Genomic DNA, 26,855 nt, shown 5'->3' on the forward strand with positions numbered 1-26,855 from the left:
AAGAACACATGAAGGGAGGAGAGGCATGACCTGCTCTAAGCCATATACCATGAGCTCTCAGAACGTGAGAGTACACCTCCCCACCCCGAGCCCACCATGTCCCGTGGCAGGACACAGGCACACTTGGAGGTACGGTGCAGTGCAGTGCAGGACCCCCCCTCCTCCGCCCCCGGCCCAGAACATGATAGGAATCACCGCAGCCCCCCACCCCCAGGCTCTGATAGGAGAGCTTTGGAGCAGGAGCTAGGGACCCCTCCCATGTGTCTAGGCAGGCATGTTGCGGGGGTGGGGGGAAGCACAGGGACAGCGCACCCCCCACGTGATGGACAGATGCGGGGTGTGGAGCAGCAGGACAGCTGCTGGGTTTGCAGACTGGCTCACCGGCTGGCTGGCTGACTGACAGGCAGCTCCAGCGCTCCACTCTGACAGCTGCAAGGGAATTCACAGCCAAGGCTGAGCTGACAGGGAACGACCCAGCTGAATCGTGGATCCTAATCACGGAGGCGAGGGAATGGAATCGCTAAACAAAACAAGTGGTGGTCAGAGCAGTCAGGAGCCCATCAGGCTGAGACGGGAAGATTCCCTCTTCCCTCCTCCACAGACAGACCCCAGAGTCCCCACGCTGGTGCTGGGGATGGACTTGGAAGAATGGGCTTGGGAAAACTCAGCTGCTACAAAGGTGAACTGGTGATGGGAACACCAGGAGCCGACAGCTTCCCTCCCATGAGCTCTTCTTTGCCAAGCACTATGCACATTTATGGACCTGCAAGATGGGCATTTTTATCCCATTTTACGGATGAGGGAACTAAGGTTCACTGAAGTCAAGGGATTTGTCCAAGGTCACACAGCTGTGCTTTTGCTCTCGTTTCTTTTAAAATATGTGATCCCTTGTTAAAAGCTATTACTCAGAGTCTCCAGGCGAAGGGAGGGCAAGCCCTTGCTCTGGTCTGGCCCAAAGGTCAGGGGTTACAGTGTCATCCCACCATGAGTTTGGTTGTGTTCGAGCCTACCCACAGAGGCTGATGCAGGAGGAGAGGGGCCTGTGGCTTGCCCAGCTACCTCCTGCCTCTGCCCGAGGACCACACTCTGGCCACAGACCTGCTGGGAACCCTGTCTCCCTGCCCTGGGCCTGGGACAGCAGAGGTGGGCACCGCTGGGACTGAGGCTGGTCTCCAGGCCATGCACGAGCCCGAGCAGAGAATTTAATGAGTTGGATTTTCCTGTGATCACAAGTGAGAATTTAAGACCCTTCGGTGAGGCTCCTTCCGTCTGAATTCTGTGCCTGGAGTCCAGGCTGCCCGCTAATTGCTGAGTGTGTTTAAACTTCAGTTTTGCATCTCATTTGCATAGATTAACCTGCCCAGAGGAAGGGAGCCGCTCACAACGAGGCATCAGAGGCCGATGTGGGGGTAGTGGGTCTCAAAAGGGCAGAGCCTGAGCTGCTGGTGGGGGTAGAGCCAGAGCTGGTGTGGCCACATGGAGGCCACAGGCCCCGTTCTAGTGCCCCACAGATGGCAATGGGAGGCAGCCAGTTGGGTTTGTCGTAGATCTGACCTCACCTCCTGGGTGGGAGTAGACCGACCCCTCAGCCCCGGCAGCTCCTTCCACAACTTGCATGAACGGATTCCTTAAAAGAGATTCCCCCCTCCCTGTACATGGATCCTAGTCGTGGAGGGCTAATTGAGCCCTTCCTTCAGAACCCTTCATGCTTCCTGTGGAGTGGGGCCTGGCTGTTCCCTCAGGGCTTCCTCCCCTGACCGCAGCCAGCCGCTCAACCTCCTGGCTGCCTTTCTCCTGCCCGCATCCAAGATTCCCACCTTGCGGCCCCCCAGCGTTGTGCAAGGACCCGTACGCCACCCCACCATGCGGGCTGCCCCCTGGCACACACCTGAGGTTCAGGAGCTACTGCTTTCTAAGGAGGAAGGGACACAGCAGAGCAGGGCAAGGCTGCTCACCAGACACACCTGCCAGGGAATCTGGGCCAGGACCAAAGTTGGACTCTGTATCTCACACATGCCGGACACCAAGATGCAGTGGAGGCTCTGTTTCCAGTGTCTTCCCTGGCTCAGGCCAGCCTGAAAGCCCTGGAAGTTTCCTGGCCTGATGGACAGCATAAGAGGACATGTGGTGAGACAGCCCAGATGGTTGTGGACACATGGGCTCAGCCACCAGGAGATCCAAGACATAGAAAAGGAGCCAAGGAGAGGCTGTTGGGGGTAGCTCTGGAGATCAGGGACCATGGGTTGAAACTCTGCACTGAGCAGGGACTGTGGACTCACACCCATGCCCCGTGGCCCATGCTGACCCCTTCTGTTCTCCCCCATCTCTTTTTCTTTGCAGTTCCGACTCCTTCAGGACAGCCCTGCCTGCTCCCCAGCCTGCAGTGTTCAGAGCAGCAGGACCCTCTCACCACGATCAGGGCCTGGGGCTGGGATTGGGGCAGTTGGAGTAACAGTCACACTCCTCAAACATCGTCAACCAAGGGCTCACATGGCACCTTCCCACCCTTTCTGGGAACTTGGGTCCTGTTTCGGCCCATGCCAGTGTTGTTGGTCTACACAGCCTGACCTTCAGTGGGTCCTGGACAGTAGAGATGGGGGCTTTTGGATTAAACCCAGCAGGTCTCTCTCCTGTTCCTTGGAAGAGGAGTAGGCAGCATTCTCTCCCCAACAGCCCATGTGCCTGCAAAGCCCGCTTGGTAACTCTGCCCCAGACCCAGACTGCACAGCCTAATTATAAGAAACTGGCCACACAGGGGCGCCTGGGAGGCTGTCTTTTGAACATCCAACCCTTTATTTTGGCTCAGGTCATGGTTTCAGGGTCATGGGATGGAGCCCCAAGTTAGGCTCCATGCTTAGTGGGGAGTCTGCTTCCTCTTCTCCCTCTGCCCCTCCCCCATGCTTGTACTCACTCTCTCTCTCTCAAATGAATAGATAAAAATCTCAAAAAGAAAAAAAGAAAGGTGATATGTCAGTTTTCTGTCTTTATAAGGAAGGAAGGGAGGGAGGGAAAAGAACAGAGAAACTGGCCATATACACCATCATCAGCCTTTGCCTCCCCTTGGCAGGTAACCAGTAAGCTTTTCAGCCCAACAGTCTGAAGAAAACCCCGAGCCAGAGAAGAGTTCACAGTGTGGAGCACACTTGGCAGTCCCAAGGAGTCACACTTTGTTTATTCTCACCAGCGCTCACTCCTATCATACAGCATGTGTTTCAACCACTCTGCAAATATCATCTGTCCAGAACGAGAAAGCGGTTGTCTTTTTCTTACCGTGCAGGGGAAGGAGCTCTCTCACAGATTGTTAACGTGATGTTGAAAGGAGAAGACAGGTAGCTCAGCCCCTGAACGTGGAGCATGGACATGACTGACCTTGGGATTCCCTTGTCGCAGGGTGGGGGTGAGGGAGACAGCAGAGGCGTGTGGTGGCATGGGTGCCATCAGATGGAAAAGGAGGCTGGGGCTTGTGGTTTATGTTGTTCAGCAAGCCTGCTGTTTCTGTCTAGATTGCATGTTTATTCGAGGGCTTAGGAGGGGCTGGTGGTGGTTATATTGAAGCCAAGTTCTCCCTAGCCCCATGGTACTTTCGTGGGTGCAGCTGCAGCAGCGTCCTTAACTGCCCTCCACCCCAAGCACGCCATGGAGCTGTCCAGAGTGCTGAAGCGAAGTCCATTGTCCCCATCCTCAAGACACCCAAGGCTGCTCACCTTCACTTACTCAGAACTAGGCGTGGTCTTTGCTTTGGCTTTTATCCAAGCTGTGCATGGAAGATTACCTTCCTCCACAGAAAAAGTAGGGACAGTGGGCCCCTGGCAAGGAGGGGAGCATGTTACATTTCCTTCATTAACTTCCTGTCTTTATTCCAAAATGCCATACGGGATAGGATCCGTCTTTGCCAAATGAATGATAATAAGTTTAAAAGTCAAGAACATACAGCTTGTGGCAAATTTGGCCTCTGCCTAAGGCCTGTTGAGTTTTCCACAAGACAATTTTTTTCTTTTCAAAGGGGGCAATTGCAGCTTCGCTTTACTGGTTAAAAGTGGCCATGAGGTCAGAGATGCCCCCAAGCCCGGGTTCGGTCGAGGAGGGATATTTTCTCCAGCCTTCAAGTGGGCCAACCTGGAAAACCCCTTGGGGTTCAGCATCCTTCTGCACAGGCTGCACAGGTAAAATGGGACAGGCCGCACGGCCCACCACCCTCCAGGCTGTGAGGACAGTGTTAGCGGGAGGTCACAGCTGTAGGGCCTGACATCTCCATAAACACGTCCTCCTCCAGCTCCACCGGCTGGCAGGGTGCCTTCTGTGAGTGGCTCCTGAGTCCCACTCTTGGCCAAATCTGGCATGACTCATTTGTTCCCGAAAAGGAATGTAAATAAGCACCACCGTACCTTGACAAGTTGACAGGATTGACAAGCAGAGTAAATTCCTGTACCTGAGACTCTGAGGAGAGGTGGTTTAGCAGAGGCAGCTGCCGTCACCAGAAGAAAATAATTAAGGAAACCCAGCAGCGTGGAGGAGACCTGAGTGCACAGCCCGTCCCTTCTGCTGAAGGGACCTGTGATCACTGGCTGCAGGAGGAAACCCTCACATGCCAGAAAGAAATGGACTCAAGAGGCCCATGCAGGGGTGAGGCAGAGCAGGGGAGGGGTGGTCAGCAGGAGGGAAGTAGGCTCTGGGCTCAGAGGGGGACCCTGATAAGGTGCTCAATTCTAAGAGACTCTTGTCTTGGAACCAAGGACCCCCTGCTTGCGCCCAGTATCTGGGGTGCAGCTGGTTCTACATGGAGCTTCCCTTCAGCCTCTGCAGAAGAGTCTGGAAGCCTTGTTTCAGAGTTGCTCCATAGGTACACACATATTGCCCGTAAGCTTGGGAATGCCCAGGAAGATATGTACACTCTGTCCTCTGCCACACCCCTGTTTCCAATCCAAAGGGATCCAAGAACACTATTGCAACAGACGAAAGAGGCAACGGGCCCAAGTTCCACCTTTGTTTCCCTTTTGGAACTTGGAGAAGTTCCCAGGAGGCTCAGGAAATGTAGGCTTTCCATCCCAGCGGTGACCTTGCATCTCCCCTCGTAGCTGGTGAGTGAAGGAGATGTAGAGGCACATCCTCAGACTGACCAGCTTGAGGCCAGGGTCACAGCAATGGCAAAACCAACCTGTAAAACAACCTTGTGGAGAACTTGGTGGAGCCCCCTGAGTCAGGGACTGGATGTTCTTTCACCAGCTGGGTTCTGGCCACTGGACCTATGCCAAGTACACAGAGACAACAGGAGACCTGCTGGGCTGCCAGAACATCTCACACACATAGCCCGGGAACAGCCAGAACTCGGTCAGGTGTGCTGTGTCATGCCAGCTGGAAGTTCAAGCCTTTTCTTCCTTAAAGGGTAGCGGGTGCTAATTGTGACTGTGGCTTTCACCAAAGCCTCAGGGTCAAAGCAGCCATATATATGGCACAAGAGCAGGGAGAGCCCCTGGTGCCTCAGTGGCCAGTCAGGGATGGGGGAGGGAGCCCAAGACTCCTAAACAGGTCTCCCCAAAGGAAATCATCTTGTTTTCCTAGGACCTCCCCCAAAACAAAGTATGAAGCAGAATCCTTCCCTCCCAGTGGGGTTCACTTCCCCAGAGCTTGTTATCCTGGGTCACTTCAGCCCCAACCCAGCTAAAGGGCCTCCTTGGGGAAAGAAGGAATGTTGTGGAGTGTGGCCAGCAATGCATCCATCTGTCTCCTCTCCCACCCAGTGACAAGTGCTTGCCGGACAGTCACTTTGTGTCTGGGCTCTGCTCAGCCCTTTGTAGGAGACCAGGGCGAACAGGAGATGGCTAGCTCACTCCAGAGTCCCATGGCCAGCTGAGCTGGCCAAAATCTCAAAGTAGGTGCTTAGGTTAGGGGAATTCCCAGAGCAAATGGGGAGGCCCCAGTCCAAGGGAAGGCGTATGTTCCACACCCAGGCCTGTGTGTGCAAAGGTATGGGTGTTATTGTGTCATATTCGGGGTACAGAAAGCTCACATTGACTAGAGCAAGGGCTGAGCCAGTGGAGCAGAGAGAGAGGAGGGACAGAGCTTTCAGAGGGTCCTTTCCCTGTGACTTAATGACAGTGAGGTTGCATGGGGGTGAGGGGCAGTGCTGTGGGTTTCCTGGCTATTCCATTGAGCAGGTGGCCAACTTTTGAGACCTTCCAGGTCACATCGGGAAGTAAGACACTAAGAAGGCATCATCAGCTGGGAGCCAGTGGGGCTACATCTTACTGCACCCCCATTTTCCATATGGGTAGCGGGGTGGAGGGGCACTCACACTGAGCCGTGCCCCCCTGATCTGCTTTGTCATGGAGCCCACGCCAAGTGCCCTCTAGCCTGGGGGCCCAACTGTTAAGGGCCCGTGAACAGGTCCTTGGGAGCCACGTGTTACTTCTGCTAATACTGTCCTCTCTGCTTTTCAGGAATAAAGTTCAGCATCAGGCCACAGCAGCCCTACAACGTGAGTTCTGAGAGTCCGATAAATCTGAGCACCGACAGCCTGGGGCGAGTTGGAGGGGGTGGGGTGGGCAGGGAAGAAAATCCAGAGCTCAGATCAAATCCATTCTTGGAAAGAAAAACGTGCCCGGTCATTCCCAGGAGCCTAGGGAACAAAGCCCAGGGCTTTGGACCAATGAATTTCCCCTTCCTGTTAGCTGGCGGCTTTGGACTTGTGCTAATAGAGGCAGTAAATCTGAGCCAGCCTCCTCCGGCCACCAGCTCCCTGCCCCGTTCCCCTCGCCCGGCTCTGAGAGGTTCCTGGGAGGCCTGCGCCATCTCGTGGCTGAAAAGACACTTGCAACTCTGGCCTCAAGACCGTGGCCAGCCAGGGGTGGGACCTTCAGGGACTGGATGTGGGCTCTGCCAGAGGGGTCCCATCTGGCAGACTCAGCTGGTCTCCTCCCTCGCCCTGAAAGAAAAAAAAAAAAAAAGACTGAGGCCACAGAGTGGGCAGGGACCCCAGCCATAGTGAGGGTCTGACCTGTGTGATGCTCAGTGTCCTGCTGATAAGTGGCCCGTCCACGCTGATAACCATTTCTCTTCTTGCTCCAGGACGTCCCACCAGGCAGCTCCCAGGATGGTGATTCAAAGGCACCGACGGAGAAGGTCCCCGGAGACTTGTCCAGCCGGGCCCCAAGGGACTTCCACCTGCCAGTGCCAGACCAGCCTCAAGCCCACCTAAACACGGGGGCCCGGCCCCGGCCCCGGCAGCGCCGCCGGCGGCTACTTATCAAGAAAATGCCCCCTGCGGCAGCTGTCCCGGCCAACGGCTCAGTGGGCGCGTTTGCGCGGCCGGCACCCTGGGCCCCCGACGGCCACTGGGTCACCCTGCATCGCAGCCAGCAGGAGCGCAAGCGGGTGATGCGGGAGGCATGTGCCAAGTATCGGGCCAGCAGCAGCCGCCGGGCGGTCACCCCCCGCCACGTGTCCCGCATCTTCGTTGAGGACCGCCACCGCGTGCTGTACTGCGAGGTGCCCAAGGCGGGCTGCTCCAACTGGAAGAGGGTGCTCATGGTGCTGGCGGGGCTGGCCTCGTCCACCGCCGACATCCCGCACAATACTGTCCACTACGGCGGCGCCCTCAAGCGGCTGGACACCTTTGATCGCCAGGGCATCCTTCACCGCCTCAGCACCTACACCAAGATGCTCTTCGTCCGCGAGCCCTTCGAGAGGCTGGTCTCCGCCTTCCGCGACAAGTTCGAGCACCCCAATAGCTACTACCACCCCGTGTTCGGCAAGGCCATCATGGCCCGTTACCGGGCCAACGCGTCCCGGGAGGCGCTGCGGACGGGCTCTGGCGTGCGCTTCCCCGAGTTCGTCCAGTACCTGCTGGACGTGCACCGGCCCGTGGGCATGGACATCCACTGGGACCACGTCAGCCGGCTGTGCAGCCCCTGTCTCATCGACTATGACTTCGTGGGCAAGTTCGAGAGCATGGAGGACGACGCCAACTTCTTCCTGAGCCTCATCCGGGCGCCGCGGAACCTGACCTTCCCGCGGTTCAAAGACCGGCACTCTCAGGAGGCCCGGACCACGGCACAGATCGCCCGCCAGTACTTCACCCAGCTCTCAGCCCTGCAGCGGCAGCGCACCTACGACTTCTACTACATGGACTACCTGGTTTTCAACTACTCCAAGCCCTTTGCGGACCTGTACTGACGCGCAGGGCCGGCTGGCCGCTGGCAGCCCCACCCGTGCGCGCTCCCGCACCTGTCCGCGCTCCGGAGACCCGAGCAGCCGCGACTGCTCGGTGCCGCTGGCCCTACGTGGGGGACTGAGGCCCGGGCCTTGGAAGGGAGCCTCCCCACTTCCTCACGCCTCCGCTGAGGAAGACGCCCGGGGGTTGAGCAGGACCCCAGGAGTCCCAGCTGCATACACCCAGCTCAGCGAAGAGTCAGGATGGCCGGGGAAGTCTGAGGCCCGGAAGACGAGGGCCCCAGCGGTGAGGGACTTCCTGCGGTCCCTTAGCCATTGCCTTGTACCAAACCACATGGTTTGCAGCTTTTCTATGAGCCAGGGGGGAGATTCCCTCGGAAAGAGATTCCAAATAAAGCACATGGTTTCCAGAGTAGAGGTGTCTACACTTGGTGTTGGTATGGGAACACATGGCCCCTTCCCCGGGCTCTGGGGGCTCTTTCTCTCTCCCCAGGGGCCTGAGCCAGGCGTCTGCAGGTCCTGCTGCAGGAAAGGAGGCAGGGAGAGTAGAGGATCTGAGGCTCCCATTCAGGGCACCTGGGGCCTCTGGTCTCAGTTCCGGCCCATTTATCCTGAAAGGAGACACTTGACCTGTCCCCGTGGAGGCCCACTGGGGTCTCTTCTTGTTCGTCACTTTGTGGAGACCCTCTGGGGACCTGCCCGGGTTCCCTGGGTAAGCTGCCATGTGGGGATCTGTGGGGTCCAGCATAGGGGTTCTCCGTGGGTATGACATTTACAGGCTGTTGTCTGGAGACCCCTTGACCTGGCCTTGACCCCTGGCTCTCTACACTTGACCAGAAACCCTTAAAACTTTCAGGGCTGCCCACCCTTGGGGGAGGAGTAGAGACGCCCACAGGGAGAACTTCTCCAACAGTGTACTTTCCACACACAGTAATGGCTCTGAAATTGTCCAAAGCCAGAGTGATTCTCAAAAGGTCCCAGAAAAAGTGTGTTGGAGCTTTAAGGGTGGCTGTGGCCGTGATTATGTCCGGTCCCGTTTGTAATACAAAATGCTGCCTGTTTCTAAAGGTCGGTCTGTCTGTTTGCTATCAGGCCTCATCTCTCTGTCAGTCTGTCTGCTGCACGGCCTTCTGTATCTTTCCAAGGGTGTCTCCGTGGATCTCGCCAAGAGATGGCTGTCAGTCTGTTCCCACATGTTGGGGAGATGCTGCTGGGGAGACCCTGCTGGTCCCACGGTGGCCGTGCTGCTGGCTCCCAGCCAGCCTCATGCTAGCCTGTGTGGCTCCACCCCCTTTCTGCCTCCACCATGGGCTCTGGAAACTTAACAAAGGTGGGACAAGGAACTGAGGCTGCATCCCCCTGCTTGGGGTCACGTATGTCCAGGAACCCCGAGCAGGGTCCCCCTTCCCCAGGTTCCAGCTGGAGTGGCCCGGCCATCTGACAGGAGGAGCTCGGAGGGGCAGGAAGAAGGCTGTGGTCAGGGCCCCAGGGGCTCCGGGGTGTGGAGGTAGCGAGACAGGGGCGGGGGGGGGGGGTGTACCGGGAAGAAACATCTTAACTCGTGTCATCCCTCAGAGACAGCTCAGCCTGAGCTGGGCACATGGACACACATAACACATCCATCAAAGAGGGGCTTCCCTGGGGCACCCGAGTGGGTTCAGAGAGTTAAGCCTCGACCCCTTGGTTTCAGCTCAGGTCATGATCTCAGGGTCACGGGATGGAGCCCTGTCTAGGTCCAGCAGTCAGCAGGGGAAGGCTGCTGGAGGAGTCTTTCCCTCTGCCCCTCCCCCAAATTGCATCCCTCTCTCTCCCTTTCTCTCTCTCTCTCTCAAATAAATAAATCTGTAAAAAATAAATAAACAAATAAAAAAGGGGGCTTTCCTTCTGGCAATGGAGAGCGGAGACACAGAATCCAGGCAATGATCATGATGGCCGCTTGGTGGCGTCCAGCATGCCGTCCACCAGCCTGCAGGAGGCCCAGCCCTGAGTCCTCACCCTGAATCCACCGAGGGGATGCTGAACCCAGCTCCAGCCCCCAAACCCCAGACTCCATCCTCATAGAGCCCCAGGGCTTGGGGACTGTGGACTCAACTGCCGACACAGGAACATGTGTGGGTGTGAGTGTGTCTGTGTGGGTAGGTGGGGCGGGGGTCAGTGTGAGCGTGTGTGTGTGTGTGTGTGTGTGTGTGTGTGTGTGGTTAGTGTCTGTCTGTCTTCTGGGGGTCAGCATCCCAGGTGATGGTGGTATGAGCCTGGGTTTATGTCGAGTGGGGGAGGGTACCGTGGACGGTCCTCCCTCTTCTCTGGGATCGTCTTGCTCTGCTCCCTGCCTGGTCCATCTCTGCCCCCTTTTCATCTGCTCACCATTTTGTGGCTATAGTCTGGAGGGGGCCCCAGGCTCCTCCCAGGGTTCAAGCAGGCCCCAGGAAGTTGGGGAAATAACTCCCCTACCCCCAGTGCCCTTCTCCAGCTGCATCACTTTCCCAGATGTCAGCCTTGCTCTCTGAGCGGTGAAGAGCATAGACTTCCCCCAAACCTGGAGTTCCCACTGGGACCTGTGAGCCCCAGAAGCTCTGGAGTGCCCGGCGGAGGTGAGATGTCAAGTCGAGCCAGGTGGTCTCTGGCCTCGGACACGTGACCAACCCTCCTTCTGCCCTCATTCCACTGGCTGCTCACAAAGGGGCCCAGGACAGACGTGGTCAGGCCGCAGGCAGAGAGACAGGCTTCCAGCACCCACTTCCCCTCCAAGGCAAAGCCCATTGGCCAACTTCAGCCTCCAGGTCCAGCCCATTGGCGGGGTTGGGAGCCCCGGAAGAACCCCCCAGACCAGGAGGTGATCTGCCCTCACTCCCTTCCCCTGCCTTTCCTCTCTGGGGAGCAGCCATGGCTGATGAAGGGGATTGCCTCCTGGTGTCTCCCCACCACCCCACCCAGAGCTGGGCACCAGGGGCCCGGGAAGACCATGGGCCCCAGAGAGGACCAGGTGAACAGGGCAGAAATCATGCTGTCCCCATCTCTGGGGACCCATGCTGATGGCCCAGTCATGCTGGATGAAGAATGAACAGACACCCTGGGGTGGCCTCGGTGGCCAGTGGGGGAGGGGATAGCCTGTGTTCCCCTCGCTGCTTCTGCTATGGGGCTGGGGGCTTGCAGCGAGAGGCAGGGGGAGGGGAGGAGAGCACAGGGGAGCCCTGAGCTCCCGTCCATCCTGTCGGCTTGGACTGCCCTGGAGATGAGGCTGGTGCTGTGCCCCGACTTCCTGCTGCCCAGAAGGGCCTTTCGCCACCAGAGTCTCGGCTATGAGGTGGCAGCAAGACGGTATCCAGGAGTCTGGCTGGGCCGGGACCATTCTGGAACAGATGCACCTACCTCCTGAAGGGGATGGGGAGAGAATATGCGGTGGCTGGAGCAAAGGGAGCAGGGCTGCTCCCCACAGCACATGAAACCCAGGGCAAGGGTCAGGAGTCAGAGGTCAGAAGCGAGTCGTTCCAAACTGTGGGGCCTGGGGTCTACCACGCCGCGCTGGCCTCCCAAGCGACTCCCTGATAGACCCCTCCCAGCAGCCCTGACCGTGTGCGTCTAGCCCTACTTTATAAGTGGGGAAACTGAAGCACAGAGAGGTTGTCTGAGCTGCACAGCGACAGCACGGGGAGCTGGGATCCCGCCCCAGCAGTGGGGCTGGGACCCCTCCCTCTGGTGCCGCCCCGCCCTCCCCCTCCACGTCTGCGTGGGGCTGTGTGGGCGCTGGGCGGGCGCCGGACTCCTTCGGCAAGGGCAGCCCTCGGCCACCAGGGGGCGCCAAGTCCTCGCTCTTGAGCAGCCGAGGCCGCAAGGTTGCAGCGAGATTCCGACCCTGCAGCTCCAAGAGAGATGAGGGAATACCCCAGCCCCACCGGAGACTGGGTCCCCAGCCTGCCACCCCCGCCCCCACAGTCAGCCGGTTTTCTGCCCTTTCTCCCTCCATGGAGTCCTGGGGCTCCTACCTTTTCAGATACCTATGGGCAGACGCAGAATTCACTCCCAGTATACCAGCTCCAGGGGCCCCACCAGCCATAACCCCAAGCGGGAAAACAGGCCCCGTCCCCACTCCTCCGCTTCCTCACATGGGCCTAATGGGACAGTACCGTCCCAGGATTCTCTCCAAAGTGTAGACACAGGGAGGACACAGAGCCAGGAAGGGCCACGAGTCCACCACTCCTGCTGGCTCCAGTCCTGGTTTGGGCGGCAGGCTTAGCCCTGGGGGTGGATCCTGACCTGCTTGACCTTGAACACTGTTCAGTCTCCTTGTCCTGGCAAACCCCAAGCCAGCCAAGCCCCCATCCCCCACCCCCTCCATGGCAGGAGGAAATGATCACGAACCCCGCAGGGCCATTAACGACCTACTGTGTCTGTCCTTCGCTCTTCATGAGGGTGAGCTCAGGCCTTCTCTGACCTCAACATGCGTATACATGACACACTCACGCAGACATGCTCCCCTACACAGACCCACACAGACCCACCCTCACGAACACACACGCAGACGCGGAGACACAGAAGCAAACACACATGCGGATACACACGCGTGCTTGTGCATGCATGTCTACAGGCAACTACAGACCCAGCCGCACACGGACACAGACACATATCCACACGCTTCGGCAGACACACACAGAAAGGCACACAGCTAATGGTGGGCCTCTCGCTGGAACGAGAGCCACAGGAAGGACCAGAAAGGTCTTGGCTGTCTTCCGACGTATTTATTTCTGATCATTTTTTAAGATTTTATTTATCTATTTGAGAGAGGGTGTGTGCATGCACAAGCAGGGGGAGCAGTGAGGGAGAGGGAAAAGCAGACTCCTCACTGGGCAGGGAGCCTGACAGGGGACTCCATCCGAGGACTCCGAGTTTAGGACTTGAGCTGAAGACAAGACACTTAAACGACTGAGCCACCCAGGTGCCCCTCTGCCTCTTCTGTCCATCTCTCCTTCCTGCCCTTTCAGAGCCTGGGAACCCTAAGCTCTGGGAACCCTAAGCTCTTTGTCTCCCCCACAGAGACATCGCTCACACGCCCACCCCTCCTTCTCTGGGTCACTGGGCTTCCCTGTCAACACCTCATCTTTGAAAACAAAAAGCCATAGCCCCGTATCCCCTCCAGCACTTGACCTGTTCCTCTCTCTTCGTGTCCCTCACCTCCACCGGCCTTTGCCTTTGACGCTTGAACCTGCTGCCTTGCAGTCCCATCCCCCACGGAAACAGCTTGCTTCCGTGTCTTGAACTACCCCAGCTTCTGAATTCCACAGACACTGTCCGCACACTCCCTAGATGAGCTCAAAGGACTCACAGCCTCATGATCCTTGCCCCATGGACCCCTGGGGTCAGCAGCCTAGCAGCCTGACCTCTGTTAGCAGGGGTGAGGGCACATCCATGGGAGCCTTGAGTTTCTCCCCTACAGACCTCCCCTGCCCCAGGCTTCCCATCTCAGCCCTCCATCCCTGGAATGGCCTGGACTTTCCCCTTCACACTCATTGTCTCTGCCACCACCACCCACCCCCGCTCCCCAGTGCTGAGACTGCATGTTCCCCTCCCTCTCAGGCACCTTTTTCTTAACCACAACCACTATCATCTCCCGCTTGGGCCTTCTGAAGCAAAAAGTAACAGTCCTGGTATTCACTGGCTTAACCAGGGACTGGTATTTAATCCTCAGCACAAACCTGGAAGAGAGATACTGTCATTGTCTCTTCATTTTCCCAGCTGAGGAAACAGACACAGAGAGGGTAAGTAATTTTCCCAAGCTCACACAGCTATTAAGAGGATGTCACGGGACTCAAACCCTGGCAGTTTGGCTCTCGGGTCCACCAGTGTGCCATCCTGCTTTTTGTATGGCATAGAGTTCAGAGCTAGGCTCCCCTAGACGTATGCGGTGACTGGAGGAAAGGGAACAGGGAGATGGTGGCCCAAGGGACCTAGAGCAGGCTGGGAAGGGCTACTGGGCACAGGGAGGGTGGGGGTGGGGAATCTGTAAGCTTGGAGACAATGCATCTTCCTGTGGCAGTGAGAGCAGACTATGCCAGGGTTGGGGGTCAGTGACTGGCCAGGATGGGCAGAGGGAAAGGTCGCCACACAGAGATGACCTCAGTTCCCAAGCTTGTAGACAAGTCACATCCCACAGACCTACCCACTTCACCCTCCACAGGTGAAGACACCATCATCCTCCACCCATGTTGGCTCCCAACCCGGTCAGGTCATGTCTAACTCCTGGGACAGCCCGTGGGGGCCTTAGGGTGGGAGTCAGCCTGTCTGCCTGGGTCGGTAGCAGTTGCCAGGGACACAAGTCAGGCCTCTCCATGGGGTGCAGAGGCTGGAAGCCAGGGGTGATGGGAGGAACTCTGAGTGGCTGACGCCTGGAACACGCTTGCAGGGAGACCCCGGTGCACCAAGGGCGACTCCAACAGACCTAGGAAAGGGGACGCGGTGTGTTGGCATGGGGGAGCAGGGCGGGCAAATACAGACCAGGAGGGGAAAACACATTCTTACTCTGCAAGACCATGTGCTGAATTTTACTTTTCCTTTTATTTATTTCTTCTTCTTAAACCCTGTTTCTCTCCCTGAGGCACCTAATCTATTATTTAACATTGGATTGTACGATTGAAACTCCCAGGCAAATTGAAAATTATTTGTGTTTGAGGTTTCAGGCATGAGGCTGAGGCAACCATATCTGGGAGATCCTGGGAACTGGGGTGAGAAGAACCCGCAGCCCTGGGTTCTAGGGCTGGGGAGTGGGGGTGAGGAGCAGGGGGTCCGCAGGCCCGCAGGCCCAGCCCGGCGTCGCTCAGCCCCTGGGAGCCCACAGCTCAGGGGTCATTAATCTCCACGCCGCATTTCACTTGGGAAACGCTGTCGACACCTCCCACTGGCCAAAGTGCTCGTAGGCCAAGCAGGTGCAATCAGTCACCCCAGCCCCGTGCCCACCCCGGGGGAAAGGCCTCGGTCACAAGAGAATTAATGACACGAGGACAAGGGCTTGCCATCATTTCTCAGGGGTTGGGCTCTCCCAGAATTGGCGGCCAGGGCTGCAGGTCTAATGGGGTCCCCAGGGGTGAACCGAGGTGGGAGCTAACTGGTGGGCGGGGCTCAGGGTGGGGCTGAAAGCTGCTGGGCTTTGGAAGGGGAGAAAGGTGATCGCGTTTGCAGAGCAGGGAAGACGAATCGTGAGGCCGGGAGGCCGTCAGTAGGCGTCCATGCCACCTGCTCTGGGCGGTCACGTGTCAGGTCTGCGCTAGGCACTTTGGGAGTGCGGTGATGCAGCGCATGCGCTCCCAGCCCGAACTGGAGCCCAGCGTCAGGGACCACAGTGAGGCTCAGGGATTCCCCAGCATGGCCCTTGGCCACTCCGACAGGAATACTGGGAGGGAAAGGGGTCACAAAGTACTCTCCTAGCCCAGCCCGCTCCCAGCCCTTCCCACAAGCCCTAGATGCGTCCAGGACTCAGCCAAAACGCAGACCCCTTTGTGCAGCAGTACCCACCTCCCACGCCACCCCGTGCTGTCCACAAACACCTGTTCGGCACCAGGACTGAGCGTGAGATGCACTTATCCGTTTCACCTGCTGTCCTCCCACCTGTGACCCAGAGCCAGGCCTGTGTACCCAGCCTGGCCCCCCGTGAGGGTCAACAAGGGGCCTGTGCTATTATGCTTATATTTAGAATGAGTATCATTTTGCAACCCAGAGAGGATGCAACGCCTTTTCAGAGGCGTCTGGAATATATACAGAAGCTTATCACAGACCTCTCTCTCTCTCACACACACACACCCACAAGCACACACATCTCCGTTTTCAAGGAAGGAATATAAAAGCCGCACGTTTAGACAACAATGACAAGAACTGGAACTTGTAACAACTGGACCCTTTTGGTAGCAAGTATAACAAATCAGGAGGACCCACTTCAGATAAAGGAGGCCCTTACGAGGGCTCCAGTAACTTGGGGACACACACAGCTGGACTACAGGGCCTCGGAACCTGGGACGTTGAGTGCCACAAAGGCTTTTGCTCTCGGGCTCACTGCCACTCCCTCTATGGGATGTTTTGTGCTTCTCTGTCGCATTGGGAATCCACTTCCTTTGCTCTTTCTGTGCCCATGGCAAAAACCCAGGCAGAGAGCTCGCTCTGGGCCCTGCTGCCCAGGGGTGACCTGAACCCTTCATTCCCAACCCCAGGAGACTGTTGGGCCCAGCAGAAATCTGTCCTGCAGAAACTTCCAGCAAGAGCACAAGCCTGTGCGTGGAAAATGTTCCCTGAAGAAGACATGAAATATCAAAGGATTGTAGACAGCCTCAATATCCATGAACAGGGAAATGGTGGACAAAGTGTGATCCACTCATGCTGCCCAATACATTGTCCCCCCATTTGATTAAGAAAGCAGTCATCCCGTACATTCATTTATTCCACAGATACCTTCTGAGTACCTCAGGCCCACTGTGCTTAGTAGAGCAGTAATAAACCCCAGCTGTGTCTACCTGGGGTGGGGGACGGATAGGGGTCTGACTCTAATGAAGTAGTAGTGCCTACGGCTGTAGCATCATGACCTTCAAAGAGCTATGAAGACAACCCAGACAGAGAAGTCAGGGAAGCCTTCCCGGAGGAAGTGGTAATGGAGCCAAGATCAGGACAAGTGGGAGAGGATGGGAAGAATATGTGCAAATGTCCTGCGGCAAAAGATTCCATGGCCTAGTGAGGGACAAAAGGGGGTTGCTAGGACTGGAACAGAGGGGCTGTGGTAGATGCCATGATGTGAACCCCAGGTCTCCTTCAGGAAAGAGAGACTTCCAGTAGCCAGAGTGCTGCTAGCAGACAGGCCACCAGCGCCAAGCCTCTTAAGGGCCAGCCCTGGCTAAAGACAACTGTCTGCCGAAGGTCACATCATACCCAATGACAAATCAGCATGGAAGGAGAAAGGCCCAGTTTCCCCACCCAACAGTTCTGAAGGGTCATCCAATTTCAAAGCTCTACATGCACAGATAGAACAATGACCTCCCAAAGATGTCCGGGTATTAATCGGCAGAATGCATGAATGTGTCGGCTTACATATCTAAAGAAATTTTCTCTTTATAATAAAGGATCAGAGCATGCGGAGATGATCTGTGATTACCCAAGCGGGCACAGTGTAATCTCAAGAGTCCTTATGAAAGGGAGGCAGAAGGGTCAGAGTTCGGGAGGATACTGGACAACAGAAACTGAGATGGGAGTGGTTAAAAGCCATCACTCCAAGAGCCATGAGCAAAGAATTCAAGAGGCCTTTAGAAACCAGGAAGGGCAAAGAAACACGTTCTTCCCACAGCCTCCAGAAGGAAGACAGCCCTGCTGACCCATTTTAGACTTCTCAACTCCAGAAGTGTAAGAGAATAATTTTGTAATAAATTTGTACTGTTTTAAGCCACTAAGTTTGCGGCGAAGTGTTAAGAGCAGTCCTGGGGGACTAACACAGCATCAGAGCCCAATTTCTCCCTCTGCCTTAGCCTGCTTTCCTCCTCTCCACTCCATGCATATTGATCCCAGAAACCCTCCCTAATAAGCCTCTTGCATGCTAATGAGATCTGCTTCTCCAGGGAACCCCCACCCCACCGCCCCCAGCAGTGAGTGCCCTGTGGTCTGAGAAAGCAGATGCTAGGTGAGATTTCAGAGCCAATTCAACCATCTTGCCTGTATGGCAACAGGACCCAGTAGGGCTTGGTAAGAGCATACAATGACCAGGCAATTGTCAACACTTTCACCATTGGCCAAGTGGGACTGTTTACCCATGGGAGGGAATGCATTGGTACTTGAGCAATTTCAGGGTAAAGTGAAATCAGTGGCATTAGATGGCTGTAGTTAAATTTGACCGACACTTTGAGAAAAGGTAGGGCTCAGAGCAGTTAAGAGCTGAGTGTGAGAGCCAGAAGTCTCCTGGAGAACATGAGGGGAATCCTCAGTCTTCTATAGAAAGAGGGTAGAGAAAGCTGAGGACCTGAAAGCAGCCAAGTTCCATGACCTTGTCCTACGCCAATGTCATGCTCTGGTTGGGACAGACATTTCAGATGGGGCATCTGAGCAGAGGCACCCCCAATATCTTAAATGCCAAGATTGCCTTGAATTCTCTGAGCCTGCAGAAGGTGGTCCAGTCTTCCCTACTAAGGGCTAAAGCTCCCCTATTCTTTGAAGAAATGCAGAGGTCTCTACTCTGCAAGACAGGGTGCCGCCCCTCCAGGATCTCCCCTACCTCCCCTTCCGGCCACTAGACTTGTAGTCAGGGGTCAAGTCACAACATAACTGGGCCAGAGAAGTGTTGTGCGTTTGATAAGGAAGGAAAGGAACTCTAGCCCAAAGGATGTCCAGAACCTGTGGCCTGCAGGCACTGGCAGGTGCCAGCGAGCCCAGGTGGGACAGGATTCTGAAGGGGCTCCGTCCAAGATCACATGGCAGGGAGGGGTGAGGGGCAGAGGGAAGCATGTAGATTAGGATAGGGTTGATTAACTTATAAATATAGAATTCAGTATCCTAGCAAGAGCTACAAAAGATGGGGCAGAATGCTCCTGAGATGGGTTCTAGAAGTGTGAACAAAGGAATGCCCTGTTGTACTCTTAGAAATGCCCAGACTGGGGCGCCTGGGTGGCTCAGTGGGTTAAAGCCTCTGCCTTCGGCTCAGGTCATGGTCCCAGGGTTCTGGGATCGAGCCCTGCACTGGGCTCTCTGCTCAGCAGGGAGCCTGCTTCCTCCCCTCCCTCTGCCTACTTGTGATCTCTGTGTGTCAAATAAATAAATAAAATCTTTAAAAAAAAAAAAAAGAAAGAAATGCCCAGACTTCCGCGTTAGATGGTAGAAAAGGGTATGAACAGGCTCTGCACCAGGGGTATGCTGGAGTGAGTGTAAGGGGCCAAAGGACAGTACAGGACCATGCTCAGCGGGAGGCCCCAGCAGAGACAGAGCTTGGGAATGTGCTGGTTAGAGGAGCACTGGGTGTCACTGAGAGCAGATGACAGCTGGCCTCCATAGGCCAGGGCTGCTGGCAGGAGAGGCACTCAGCAGCGATGGGGCCCAGGCACTTAACCACAGAGGTCAAGTGTGATCTTTCCCCATCAGAAGCAAGGCGGCGAGTGGTGTCAGGTCAGCATGACAGCTCGCATGTCCTGGCTCACAGAGAGGCAACGAGCTGGTCCACAGGACAAGGTGTTCCCCAGGGGCAAAATGGATGGGTAGCCAGCAGCAGAGCTACTCGATCGGTACAATCAAAGAAATCAAGAATGGATAATCAGGAGCCTGAGGGTAATCCTCCCAATTAAAAAAAAAAAAAAGTCATGATTCTTTGCCCAGTTTCTGGATGTAAGCCAGCTTTCAGGCAAGGAACCCAGTGACTAAAGGAGGATCCAGCCCCCAGGATGAGCCTATGACATCGAAGCAAGAATATCTAGTAATTATCATCCTAGTTCTTCCCCCAAAAGGTACACTGGAGAAATAGGGTACCCAAGCAAACCGAGGACCATTGGACAGGGTCTGACTTGATATTGATATGCTGAGATCTCATGTATCATGGTGGCCTTCCATTAGAGCGGGGACATGTAGGGCTGTCTGATCAGTGGAACGCTGGCCCCCATCTGGCTCACGGTGGACCCAGCCAGTTCATAGACTCAGCCAGGGGTCATGTCCCTACTCCCCCAGTGTGTTAGAGGAATAGACTTAGTAGTTGTCACAACTCCCTCATTGACACTTTGGCCTGTCAGGTCAGGGCTTTTAGTAGTGGGGCAGGCCAAGAGGAAGTCTCTGAAAGTGCCCTCTGCCCCCTTCCAAGGCAGTAAACATAAAACTGTATTGCATCCGGGGGCGGGGCAGAGAGGCAGCAGATACCGGAGTTGTCCTTTAAAACCTAAAGGAAGGCTCCAAGGGTAGTGGTCTTCAGTATAGCTCCATTGAACTGACCAGTTCGGACCCTGCAAAAACAAGACAGATCCTAGAGCATAGACCATGAACTATTGCAAGCCCAAACAGGTGGTGGTCAAAATTACAGCTGCCGTGCCGAACGTGGTATCCTTGTTAGTGCAAACTGTCATGACCTCAGCGCATGGTCTTTGGCCAGCGATCTAGTACATGCGTTATTTTCCATCATCATCCAAAGAGAGGATCAAAACTAGCTTGCCTTCAGTTGGAATGGTTAAGAGTATTCATTGACAGTCTTGCCCCAGCAATAGAACTCTCCAGCCCTCGGCCCCCAAACAGGCCCAAAAGATCTGGATTGGCTGGACATCCTACAGAATAGCACACTGGTCTGCTGTATCAATAACCTCCTGCCAATCAGAATGAATGGGCAAGAAGTGGCAAGTACATTGCGGTCTTAGGAAGACCTATGAGCTCCGGCGTGTTGGAGGATAGCCCCATTAAGTTTCAGGGCCTCTCCTATCGGTAAAAATTGGGGGATCTGCTGTGCTCTAGGGCATTCCAGGACCACCGAAGTAAAGGACACATAGTGGTATCTTGGGCCTCCAACCTCAAAGAAGGAAGCACAGTGCTTGGTAGGTCTCTTTGGGTTCTGAAAGCAGAGTTCCCATGTAGGAAAACCCCAAACCACATATCAGAAGAAATGAAATACTGTCAGCTTTAAGAGAATCCAGACCAGGGAAGGGCTTTGCAGCAGGTCCAAGCTGTGGTAGGAGAGGGGCTAGCTTGGGCTCTATGACCCACAGGACCCTATGATATCGGAGTATCGGTATTAGAAAAAGATGTCATGGGGCGCCTGGGTGGCTCAGTGGGATAAAGCCTCTGCCTTTGGCTTGGCTCATGATCCCGGAGTCCTGGGATTGAACCCATGTCAGGCTCTCTGCTCAGTGGGGAGCCTGCTTCCTTCTCTCTCTGCCTGCCTCTCTGCCTACTTGTAATCTCTGTCAAATAAATAAATAAAATCTTAAAAAATAAAAAAAGAAAAGAAAAGCAAAAAAGAAAAAGACGTCATGTAGAGCTTTTGGCAAACCCCAAAGAGGGATTAGAATGCAGAGCCTTAAGGTTTTGTCACAGGCCATACCATGTGGAAAATTGCAAATCTTTTGAAAAGCACTTCCTGGCATGCTAAGTATGGGCTTTGGTAGAGATGGATGGCCTGAATGGCCATGGGACACTGTGAAAATGCAGCTAGCTCAGTCCATACAGGCTGCTATAACCAAATATTGTAAACTGGATAGTTTATAAACAGAAAAATATGTATTTCTCGCAGTTCTGGAGGCTGGGAAGTCTAGATCTTGAACTAGACTTCCTAGATCAAGATCTTGGCACCAGCAAGGTTGATGAGGACCCTCTTTGTGGTTCAGAGCTGACACCCTCTCCCTGTGTCCCCGCATGATGGAAGTGGCTAGTTGCCTCCTGAGCATCTTTTATAAAGCACTGGTCTCTTTCATGGGGCTTCATCCTTGCGACTTGCAGGTCTCCTCAAGGTCTCAACTCCAGATATGGCTGATCTCAGGGGTTGGGACTTCAATATATGAAGTTTGGGGGTTGGGGGACACAAACATCAGAACAGAGCACTGCCCACCATAAACTGAGTTCTGTCAGACCCACCAAGTCCCAAGGTCACATGGACCCAGCAGCAGCCATCATAAGACAGAAGTAATGCGTCTAAGATCAAACAAGGACAGGACAAGAGACCACACACAAGACACATGTAGCATATAACCCAGACTCTCTGGTTATTCATTCCTGTTGCACCAGCACCTCTCTTTGTCTCACACCTATAGCCACCATGAAAGAAGGAATAGCCAGAGCAACTGGGGTATTGGTTTGGTGTGTGGAAGCAAGTAAAAAAAAAGGGTGCCTGGGTGGCTCAGTGTGTTAAAGTCTCTGCCTTCAGCTCAGGTCATGATCTCAGGGTTCTGGGATCAGGCCCCACATCTGGCTCTCTGCTTGGCAGGGAACCTGCTTCCCCTTCTCTCTCTCTCTCTGCCTGCCTCTCTGCCTACTTGTGATCTCTCTTAAAAAAACAAAACAAAACAAACAAACCAAAAAACCGTGTAAGGTCTATATGGCAGCCCCACTCAGGGGTGGCCTTGAGACATGGTGGGTGAAGTGAAATCCCCCCAGTGGGTAGAGCTCTGAGCAATGCACTTGGTTGTCCACTTTGGTAGGAAAAAAAAGGACTCATGTTCCCAGAAGGAAACCAATTAGAAGGAAGGACAGGCCTGGGAGGCCGTCACGGGAATGAGACTTGGATCAAAGTGTGAGCCTTGCTCTCTCACGTGTGGACATTCATTGGAGAGCATCCGTCATGGAAAGGGCACCAAACAACTAAGTCAACAGAATGACTTAACCAAGGGACATTAACCAGCTTTGGTCATTAGCCTCTTCTCTGCTGGCACAAAGGGTACAGAAAAGAACTAGTCTTTGGGGCAGGGGTGGAGGCTACGGAAGGTCTAACACACTGACAGCCACTCACAAAGCTGATCGAGCTGTAGCTGCCAAGTGCAGCCTTTCAGAGCCCAACACTAAGTCCCAAACCCGCCACCATTCCTTGAGGACACCAACCGGTCACCTCATGGCAAGTTGCCCACAGTGGATCCCTTTCATTCCTGGAAGGAGCAGCAATTCATTTTGTTAGGAATGAACACATATTCTGGGTACAGGCTTGTTTTTCCTACCCACAGGGCCCGAGCCAGGCTACTCTCCAAGGACTTACGGATGCACCAGCACAGGACCCCACAAAACATGTCAGCAAAGGAGGTGAGAAGGTGGGCCCACAACTATGGGATAGGTCATATCACTCAAGACAGCACCCTGAATGTGTCAATCAGATAGAGGAATATGCCAAATCAGATGGGCCATTTTACTAAGATGTGGTCCCCCTCTTGAGAGCAAAGCATATACAATAAATTAACAATAGTTTGACATGGGTCTACCCCTAGGGGGAAATGACCATTTCCCCCAAAGATGTCCACATCCTAATTCCAAGAGCCTGTATGTATGTTCCCTTATATGGCAAAAGGGATTTTGCAGACATGATTAAGTTGACCTTGAGATGAGGTGAGTATCCTGCATTATCTAGGTGGGTCCAACATCCTTATAAGTGAAAGAGGGAGGCAGAAGAGTGTCAGAGTGGTCCAGGGTGAGAAAGACTTGACCAGCCATTGCCAGCTTAGAAGATAGAAGGGAGGGGCGCCTAGGTGGCTCAGGGGTTTAAGCCTCTGCCTTCAGCTCAGCTCATGATCTCAGGGACCTGGGATCGAGCCCCACATCAGGCTCTCTGCTCAGTAGGGAGCCTGCTTCCCTCTCTCTCTCTCTCTCTCTCTCTCTCTGCCTGCCTCTCTGTCTACTTGTGATCTCTCTCTGTCAAATAACTAAATAAAGTATTTTAAAAAATAAATTAAATTAAAAAAAAAAAAAAGTTAGAAGGGAGCCATGAGACAAGGAAAGCAATCAGACTCCAGGATATGGAAAACGCAAGGAAATGGATTCTCTCCTAGAGCTTCCAGAAGAAATGCAGACCAGCCTAGACCTTGATTTTTAGCTCAGTGGGATCCATTTCCGACATCTGACATCCTAAACTACACATAAGACGACAAATTTATGTTGTTCTAAACTCACCAAGTTCCTCGTAATTTGCTGCAATAGCAATCCGAAACTAGTAAACTAAATTGAAGGCAGGATGGGTTTGGAAGCCAAGGAGCGGAAGTAAGGGGGTCCCGTTTGCTCCTGGTCACCTACGTGGGGAATCTGGGCCACTCATTCCCACAACCCTGGGTTCTAAGGGTTTAGAGATCCTGGTTTCAATGAGGAATGCTTCTGCCAATGAACACGGGAAGAGTTTCATGAGCTCTTGAAGCTGTGGACGCTGTCTGGGCACTTTAAGATCCCTTGGGCCAAGGGACCAGCAAGCAATAAGAGTCCCCATCTTGGCAGGGGTTAAAGACCCTGGTCATCAGAAAGAGGTAGTTGTGAGATACACACACACACACACACACACACACAGGGGGTAGGAAGAAACATATTTGGTGTCTGGTTAATTAATCTGTTTGGGTTCCTCTTGGTACCTTTCCCGATTTTTACTGTAAGTGGAGAAGTCCAGCAACTCTGGCCTGAGCTCATGTAGGCCAGGGTCTCAGACCCCTCAGGGATGAAGTTCTGGTTAATCCACCAGATAAACCCCTGAGGCCAGGATGATCATAAGCTGAGGGTGAAATTCAGAATAGATAGCCAAAATGAGAGAGAATGGGTATCAGCTGTTGCCTCAGACCCACTGCAGCAATGGGGGTTGTCGTTAATCCCACTAAACTTCCTCTTCTCTCCCTGAGAGGTATGCCAGCATCCTGGGGCATATACCTCCTGAACATCCATGAAGAAGTAGAGGCTGATCATACAAGTGATGGACTGTGTTGGACGCTGTGGTCCACCACCCGGGGCCCTCGTCAGTAATGAAGGGCTTCTCTCCCCACCTTTGGGGCTGTCATCTGCAGAGAGCATCCAGCCATCAGCTCCCTTCAGAGATGGCCTGGGTAGAGAGTGCCGCCTTGCTCAAGGTAACACCCCCATCCAATATGGCGACACAGACGTTCACTCCAAATGAGGGACCATTCTGTGCTCCTTGTGAGGTCAAACACGGCCACTGTTGAGACTGTGTGAGAGCTCAGCTTCTCCCTCTGCCCACTCCTCCCTTGCTCTCTCTTTCACAAACATCGGTGTGAAGCCAGGAGGACCGCCGCTATGGGCATCCAGATGAGAGGCAATGGTAGCTGGACAGAGGCTGCAACAGAGGAACGTGCGTGGGTCTGGGGAGTGACTGGACAGACCGGGGTGAAGGGCTGGAGGTGATCGATGAACAAGAGGGTAAGGAAGGCGGCAGATCCAGGAAGGAAGGGGGCAAGATCAGGAGCTGGAGTCAGGACATGCTGAGTCTGAGGAACCCATGAGACATCCCAGGGGAGACATCAGGTAGGTGGCGGGACCTGGCAGGTGTAGATCTGAGGGTCTTTGACGCTGGGGAGCTGAACGAGATTATGCAGGGAGGAAGCGTGAGAAGAGAAGGAGGCCTGGGAAGGGCCAGGTAGAGGAGAATGAGCCAGCAAACCAAACTGAGAAGCAGTGAGCTGAGTTGGAGGACAGGGAACGAGTGTGAGTGCTGCTCTGTAGATGTCAAGTGCCCCGGGGGGGCGGGCAAGGTCATGCGGCAGACACTACTGTCCCTAGAGTCCCCACGACCTAGAAAGACCACAGTCTATTTCTCCCTCACCGTAAAGGTCCTGCATGGGTCAGCAGGACTCAGTTCATCATGGTCAGTTGGGCACCAGGTTGGAGGAGGCTCCATCTCTAAACCAGCCTCCATGATTTCCCAGACAGGGAAGGGGCGGGGGAAAGGCATGCTGCCTCCTTAGGTCTGTGTCACTCATAAAAGCTGGCAAAGTGAGTTGCATGGCTCCGCCTAACTTTAGAGGAGGCAGGGAAGGACAGAGCCACCCTGGGGTCCAGAGGGAGAGAGCAGGGAGCTGTTGATCCCACTACTGTTAACACAGTGAGTGGTGGTTGAACCAGATGCTGCAGAGGCAGGGAAACTGAATGAGGGGATGCAGGTGCTGGGTGACCTGAGAAAAAGGGGACTTTGGAGACTTGAAGGGATTAAAGGGTGGAAGGTGACTGGGATTGGTCGAGGCAGGACTGGAGGTGTGGAGGGGACAAGAAGTGCCGACCATCCTTTCCATCGTGTCCGCTGGGATGAGAGGAGGGAGACAGGGAAGGGGCTGGAAGGGGGTGCCTGGAACAGTTAGAGTTCTGTTCGCTTGTTTCATGGGACTTAACTTGAACGTGTGTTAAGGCCAATGGAAAGGATCCCTTGCAAGGGGGAGGTTAGCTATGCAAGAGGAAGACAGGATGTGCTGGCGCAGGGGTAAGAGGGCATGGGAGAACGACGGGCTGGATGAACATGAAACACCAAGTCATTGGTCTCTATGTGCCGATGCATCTGAGGCCCTTGGATTTTCTGCCCAAACAGCCCTGAGCTTCCTGCCGGGGCCTGCCTGGGGGTCTTCCTCAGGTCCGTTGTCCTGAGGGTGGACAGCACCCACCCGTGTGTGTACTCCCAGATACATGGGGTGGCCAAGGGGAGGCCGTTTGTGGGGTGTAAGCATACAGTATGGATGAAGCCCGCCGATTGTCTGGGGCGGAGCCAAGCAAGGTGAGGGGAGCAGTGGACCTGGGCCAGCTCTTCCCAGCTGCCATATGCCAGCACAGGACTCCAGAGAATCCAAGAACTCCAGACTGAACCCATTATGCAGGTCATTATGCAAGTGTATCTGTATACATATACCATTGGCCTTTGAACAATATAGGGGGGAGGAGTGCTGACAACCAACCCCCCCCCCAACTCACAGTTAAAAACCCATGTATCACTCTGCCCTGCAAATAACCTACTGTTCACCAGGGGTCTTACCAATGACGTAAACAATTAATACATATTGTGCATGTTATCTGTATTAATATACTGTATTTTTACAATAAAGTCAGCTGATAAAAAAGGAAAATACTAAGACTATCATAAGGAAGAGAAAACACATTTACTATACTGTAAAAAAAATCCACTGTCGGGGTGTCTGAGTGGCTCAATGTGTTAAACCTCTGCCTTCAACTCGGGTCATGATCTCAGGGTCCTGGGATCTAGCCCTGCACTGGGCTCTCTGCTCAGAGGGGAGCCTGCTTCCCCCTTTCTCTCTGCC

At 54.6% G+C, this 26,855-nt stretch overlaps 1 protein-coding gene across 2 annotated transcripts in view; it reads left to right on the top strand.

Moving 5' to 3' along the window:
• CHST8 (carbohydrate sulfotransferase 8) overlaps positions 1-8,645 on the top strand; it is a 125,463-nt gene extending 116,818 nt beyond the window's left edge. For both annotated transcript variants that reach the window (XM_082708635.1, XM_082708636.1), the window contains exons 3-4: positions 6,438-6,475; positions 7,066-8,645. In XM_082708635.1, the coding sequence (XP_082564761.1) occupies positions 6,438-6,475; positions 7,066-8,172 (1,145 nt within the window). In that variant the 3' untranslated portion in view covers positions 8,173-8,645. The remainder of the gene's footprint in view (positions 1-6,437; positions 6,476-7,065) is intronic.
• Positions 8,646-26,855: the final 18,210 nt, after the last annotated feature.

The sequence above is a fragment of the Mustela nivalis genome (genome assembly GCF_964662115.1).
Source record: "Mustela nivalis genome assembly, chromosome: 18".
Lineage (NCBI taxonomy): Eukaryota > Metazoa > Chordata > Mammalia > Carnivora > Mustelidae > Mustela > Mustela nivalis.